The 6,635-nt window shown below is 30.5% G+C and overlaps 1 protein-coding gene across 3 annotated transcripts; it reads left to right on the top strand.

The window, feature by feature from the left end:
• Positions 1–1,561: 1,561 nt before the first annotated feature.
• On the top strand, positions 1,562–4,062 carry LOC105132520 (uncharacterized). 3 transcript variants are annotated; one of them, XM_011036081.1, is made up of 6 exons: positions 1,562–1,822; positions 1,937–2,001; positions 2,271–2,511; positions 2,986–3,271; positions 3,466–3,549; positions 3,658–4,062. In XM_011036081.1, the coding sequence occupies exons 3-6, from the start codon at positions 2,273–2,275 to the stop codon at positions 3,706–3,708; spliced, it is 660 nt and encodes a 219-aa protein (XP_011034383.1). In that variant the 5' UTR covers positions 1,562–1,822; positions 1,937–2,001; positions 2,271–2,272; the 3' UTR covers positions 3,709–4,062. The 3 variants fall into 3 exon arrangements, with proteins under 3 accessions (XP_011034383.1, XP_011034382.1, XP_011034384.1); XM_011036080.1 differs by lacking the exon at positions 1,937–2,001 and having other exon boundaries at positions 1,563–1,822; XM_011036082.1 differs by lacking the exons at positions 1,562–1,822; positions 1,937–2,001 and adding an exon at positions 2,008–2,158.
• Positions 4,063–6,635: the final 2,573 nt, after the last annotated feature.

Raw genomic sequence — 6,635 nt, 5'->3', positions numbered from 1 at the left:
TAGTCATTAAAGTGTAAAAAAATATAAGTACTAACAAATAAATCTTACCCTAAATTATAATAATTTAAATTTTTATAAATACTAAATGTATGGTATTAATTTTCTTATTTGCCCCACACTTTAAGAAAAACTAGATACCTTTTAAATCGAACTAATTGTAATTATTTTCAATACAACTTCTATCACTATAAACATAAAAACAGAGAAGTCTGGCTACAATGTAAATTTCCTTTTCCTTGTGTAATTGATTTCAAATGTAAAATATGAGTTTACAATCCGTAGTAAAGGGTACATATTCATGAATATGTTTATCTAGTTATCAATACACATATACATACCTTATTTTTAAAGTTGTATTTCTCTACTTTTTTAGAAGAAAAAAAAGAATAAATAAGTTTGATTTCTTAATATTTTTTTTTTAATTTAGATTAGAGTTTGAAGTCTCCAACAAGAAAAATATAACTAATCAACTATTATTTTAGATTTGATTTCAATATGAATCGGTTTTTTTTGTACTTAATTAAAGGTAAATGAACACCACTTGAAATAAATTTATTGTAAAAACATTATCTTGAATAAAAAATTATTAAATAAATATTTAGTTTTGATTTGCAAAAATAATATGAAAACTTCATGGATATTAGAAAACAGATAAGTTTAATTCAAACAGAATCTAGAGTAACTATTCTATATTAATGCACAACATCTTTTAAATCTTATTTTAAAAATATGTTTATTTTAATTATTTGATATATGAATCAAGCTTATAATTGATCTTTGCTTAGCCTTAGAAATCAATCCTCATGGGATCTTATTATATCATAATCTTAAACCAAGTTTTTAATTTATTTTTCCTATATGATTACTATGTGTTTGTTGTTAATGCAATATATTTTTCTTTTTAAAAGTATTTTTAATTAAAAATATATTAAAATAATTTTTTATATTTTTTATATTAACACATCAAAACAATTAAAAAACAGCTAAAACAATTTCAAATTAATGTTTTTTTAAAATAAAAATAATTTAAAAAATGAGTTAAAATAATCACTAGCGCATATGATTCAATACCAACTCTTAATAAAATGCAAGCAATTGTTGCTTACAAACATGCTCTATATTTCTCATCTTTTGTTTTTTTAAAGATACCTCATTATCCAATAATAGTATATATGTGGATAGAAGTGGTGCATCTTCATTTCATTTATTTTATTAAAATTATATTTTGATTTACTTATTGAATTTCATGTTTTTAATCATGTTTGAATGGAAGTCGTGCCAGGTCCCATCAAACTTTCCTTCAAATTCAACTTTTAATTTTTTAATAATTGGCGGATTTAAGCTCATTCTGCTAATCTAATTCTCAATAATCTTCGCAAAATAAGTTCAAAGCCCACAGAGGCCAGATATACTAATCAAGCCGAGCGCACGCTAGATTTGAAAGGAAGTTAGTCTTTCCTTGGGCCTTTGAGATGGAACCCACGACTCTGCTGATCCCGGATCATCATAACCGTTCAATCCTACGGTGAAAAAGCAATCTTCAGTTATTTCAGTCACGGGCAGGCAGAGAGGGAGATAAAAGGCACACAAAGGGCGAAAGAAGAAACCCCACAAGGAAGAGAGGCTTTTTGTTGAGAGAAACCGAGCAAACAGAGAGAGACTTGCAGAGCCACAAACACAGAGAGGCAGATTTAATTTTCTTCCTACAGAGAGATACTCTTGTTTTGTTTAAAAGAAATTCTTGCTTCTCTCTATACAGAGAGCAAGTAATATCATATAGTCTTTGCTCTTGAAGGAGTTTCATTTCTCATGCTACCTCTTGGTAGGATACTTGTCTTCTTCTTCCCCCATCTTCTATCCTTCTCTCTCTTAGCAAGTCAATTTGTTCAATGGATTTGAGAAAGATTTGCTTTTGATTTCTGTTTTACACCTGTAGATGTTGAATCGATAGCAACACATTTTCTTTCCAGAAAATCTATGAGTCAAGAGTTCGATATATAGGTTCTAACCACACAACTTCATCTTCTGTTAATTAAGAAAACCCCAGATGAGTACTCTAAAAAATCACTTTTCTTTTGGCTTCTAATTAACCAATTCAACAAGTTCTTAAATTTTATCTTCTGGGCCGTTTTAATTCTCTCACTTCCCAACTCGAAAGGTCTAGAATTTCTCAGATTTTCACTTCCGGGATATTTTTGTTGTGCTCAAAGTTTTGAATTGTATCTGTTCTAACTTCTGGTTTGGTGTTTGTTTCTTGTTTTCTGTAACAGACATGGAGAAAGAAGAGAGAAACCTGAGAGCTACTTGTAAAGGTTTAGAAACAGAGTTTTTCTTGCAGTGGGGAAATAAAAAGAGGCTTAGATGTGTTAGAGTTAGAGATCCTCAAATCATTTCTCAGAGATCTGATGGTGTTTTTCGCAGGAAAACCACTTCTAGGATTGATAGATTTGTTGTCTCTTCTGCTACTACAGAGAAAGACACTTATCTTCCTCAATCTAATCGCCTCACAAGGTTAGATTGATTTGTCTCTGTAACAGGACAAATTCTTGAACTTTCCGGCCTGGTGTTTGGCGCTTTTTTTGGTGGAGTTTTTCTTGTATTTTCTCAGCAACCAAACAGAGAATTAAAAAGTCCCCAACTGAAAAATGAGGTTGGGAGATTGCTTCTTGTTCCGTGTTTGGTGGCTGAGAAAGTTTAAAGTAAAATTCGGATTTGAATTAATGTGACTCATCTTGTTTTGGTATCCTAATTTTGATTGATAGGAGAATTCTGATTTACGAAAGAAATATGTCGGGTTCTTTCTTGTCATCCTTCTTTTGGTTGATGATCAAATAGAAGAAATTAAAAATGGTTTTTTTTTTCATATAACGAGATTTATGTTTTTGTTTCTTTTAGATCCCAATTCCCAGGCAAAGACTAAACTGTGACTTAAAAACTGAACGATACAATCTGAAATCTTGATTCTGTGGATATGGTTGGATGCAGGAATTCTGAAGCAGCGATACTTAGGTCCAGTGTGACCGAGAACAGGAAATCATCTTCACCGGAGAAGGAGGACCGGTGCTATACTACAAGAGGGTCAGGGATTCTGGATGAGAATGGCAAGGCTTCAATGGATGGTAACAATGGAGATGATAAAGGACATGTTTGGCCAAAACTATTCATTACTTTGTCAAGCAAAGAGAAAGAGGAAGATTTTATGGCTATGAAAGGGTGTAAGCTTCCTCAAAGGCCTAAAAAGAGAGCCAAAATTATACAAAGAAGTTTACTTGTAAGTCTCTTGACGATAATACTCTCTTCTCCCTTTTTGCTTTCCTCTTTCTCTGTGATTCAATTAATTATTGTAAGAAAAGGATTTCTGGGTTTGGTTTCTGTGATTGGGGTTTGTTTAAGCCTTTCAGGGTTTTATCTTTTTTATGTGTTCTTAATTTTTTTTTCGGTTTTCGGAATCTTGGTGGGTGGCAGTTGGTAAGCCCTGGGGCATGGTTGACGGATATGTGCCAGGAGAGGTATGAAGTCAGAGAGAAGAAGAGTTCTACTTCTAAGAAGGTATTAAATTGTCTTTCCTTTATTTCCTTCCCCTTCTCTTGAGATCTGAATGATTTCAATCTCGCCTGCAGAAACGATAACCTTTTCTTTTGTTTGGATATGACACAGAGACCAAGAGGATTGAAGGCCATGGGCAGTATGGAAAGTGATTCAGAATAACATTCGTTACATTTTAGCTGCAGAGAGGCTTATTGTTTTTCTATTGAATTTTTCGGGATTTATATTGGGAGAAGATGATAGTTGGTGGCTGGAATCTGTTGCAAGGAGAGATAGAGAGAGTAAGCAGTCTCTGCATGGATTGTATGTTTGTTGCTGTAATGTATAGAGTAATTTTTCTGCTGTCTTACCACCATTCTAACAAAAGTACAGCCATCCCTGTCTTTTATTGAAATTGTCTCTCTCTCTCCCGTTTCTCTAATCTCAAAATCGATGTCGAGATCCAGTTTTCCCTGTCCTGGGAAAAAGAAATGCAATGAGATTCCTTCCCTAATTCCAATGCCAAAAAGGCAAGAACCTCTCGTAAAGGCATGAATTATATCAAGCGGGCATCGTGTTATGGTCGAAACTCGATTGAACTTGTCAAAGATGATGGCTCACCTTGCGGCGTCTTCTGCGGATGGTTTTTTGGAGATTTCTTTATATGAAAAGTATTTATCTTAAAAATACGTAGTTTTCCATTACGAAAGCCATTTGTTCGGTTAAAAATAAGAATTAATTGATGAAGAAATCAATGATTTAATGATAAAGATAATCTCTTTTAAGTCTCTGTGTTCTTTTCATGGTAAGTAGGATTTAAATCAATTGAGTGCTTCCAGCTTTTATGCGATGCTTGTTAGATAATATATTAAAATAATTAAGAAAACTATTTAACCAACCAAACACTTTTAACTTTCAACCAGTTTTTAACATCCTCGACAATTCATATTGACATGTCTAGCATCGCACTGATTCGTTAATCCAAAACCAAAAACATGCCTTTTCACCTGTTAGATCAACAAACATTGACACTTCCCATCACTTGTGATGCTGCTGCTCTCGTACAGGGCACTTAATTCACAATCATATCGCCAAATATATTATGCAACTCATTTTGTGTATCTACTAGTTATTTAAGTGTGAATTGTTTATATATATATATATATATATGTGTTACTGTGTTGTGATTTTCCAATGACATGTTGATGTGAACTGTGTTATAGGTATTTCAATGATAAACCTTTTCATTACTTTTTTCACCAAACATTTTTTTCTATTACATTCTTGCATGTTTTATTTGTGAGCTAGAGTATTTCTCTTTCAATGTTCTTGAGAATTAGACATAGTATGAATTTGTAGCATAAAGATATAATTAAAAGAAAAGGTATCAAACTGGTAACCATAATAAATCTACGTGGTCAATTTCAAATTCACATGAAAAAATATGTTTTAGTCCATATATTCTCTATTAACTTCTGTTATAGTCTCTTTGCCTTTAAAGTTTTAAATTTTGATTCAAATCTTTATTTTATTAATATTATAATCCCTAAGTTTGAGAATGAAGAGAGAAAGTTATTAGAAAATGGTGGAAAAAAAAGTTATTGGTAGGTCATATTATGAAAATAAAAAATTTGATTTTGGTATAGATGGATTTTATTAAATGAGAGATGTATTATTAAGGTGTTTTTTTATCTCTTGCTAAACCAAAGTTGTTGACCAAAAAGTAAATAATAAATGGAATCTATATGAGTCCAAGTTATTACTTCACCAATTTTAAAGTGACTACCTTGAAAAAATAAATAGTCTCGTTAAAAAGATAACTATTCTAAAAACCAACTAACACAGTCTTATTAAAAGATAATTAATTTTAAAATCAAATCAAAAAAATAAGCATATTATCATTAAAAAGAAAATACTTTTATATCAAATAATAGAAATACTCTTCATTGCAGAGTTTAGTTGAACTTACCATGAAATGAAATTAGATTACAACATATCTTGATTGCATATTTCCATTGAATCTCTTTGTTTGTTTCCTTCTTTTTATGTCTTCTCTATTTATATTACATGAGATACCTAGTAAAAAAAGAAAGACTAAACTAGAAAAATAATGAAGCGATTATATTTTTTTTTCTTAACCATGGATTTCTAATTAATTAATTTTCTCTTTCTAGTATGTAAAATCTCTTTTATTAGTTTTTTAATTTTGTATGATCCTCCCATTTATTTTCCCTTTTCTTTTCTTTCATATAATCTTTTTTTTTTAATCACACTGGTCCCTTGTTATCATTTCTTTTTATTTCATTCCTTTAACTTTTTTTTTTTTATATAATCATCATATATATAAAATTAAATAGAGGAATTGGAGGTCAAAAACTGATTATAACAATAATTAAGATTTATGTTATCAAAAAGATATAACAAGTTATACCCCAAATATCAACTTAACACAATTTTTCTTTATTATGGGATTGAATCTGCCATGTCTCGACACCAATGAAGATCATCATCAAAGTTTGCACGCCATCGTATATGTTGCCACATGGTTGCAACCTTTTCACTTGTTGGCACACAAGCATTCTTGCTTCATTTTTTTTATTCTAGTCCCTAACTCTTGAATAATTTTTCATTTTAATTCTCAATTTAGCCTAATTGAGCTCTATGAAGGCCCAATTGAGTAGAGAAGAAGAGATAGGAAAAAAGAAAGAAAAAATGGCCTAATCAAACCTAGCAAAGAACATAGGAAGAGGAAGAGAAAAGAAAAAAAGAGCAATAAAAAATACACTAGCATACCAAACAATGTTTAAGCATACTCACATTAAGCATACTCACATTGTTATAATCAATTACTAGTATTTTATGTACCCAACTCTTATCTAATTCTATGTTTTACTAGTTATTAGTGTATATATATTAATTATTTATATAACATCTACCTGAAAGTACTATCTTACAAATTAACATCACGGCACCTACAAACATATCTTGTTTTTTATAAATTGTTTATGTGGTAAAGATAATTATTTTTCATTATGATCCTTACATGGTATATTTGCAAGTTTATTTTCCATAAGATAATTTCATGTGATCATCTTAGATGAATAAATATT

This window comes from Populus euphratica, unplaced genomic scaffold (genome assembly GCF_000495115.2).
Source record: "Populus euphratica unplaced genomic scaffold, PopEup_1.0 scaffold27.1, whole genome shotgun sequence".
In the NCBI taxonomy this organism is placed as follows: domain Eukaryota; kingdom Viridiplantae; phylum Streptophyta; class Magnoliopsida; order Malpighiales; family Salicaceae; genus Populus; species Populus euphratica.
The sequence above is the reverse complement of the archived record's forward strand: the minus strand, read 5'-3'. Positions and strand labels throughout refer to the sequence as shown.

Bases quoted from the DNA above. Each gene is read 5' to 3' on its own strand.
- LOC105132520 (XM_011036080.1), top strand. The intron at 3,272-3,465 runs GTAAGTCTCTTG...GGTGGGTGGCAG, and splicing joins TTATACAAAGAAGTTTACTT to TTGGTAAGCCCTGGGGCATG. The intron at 3,550-3,657 runs GTATTAAATTGT...GATATGACACAG, and splicing joins AGAGTTCTACTTCTAAGAAG to AGACCAAGAGGATTGAAGGC.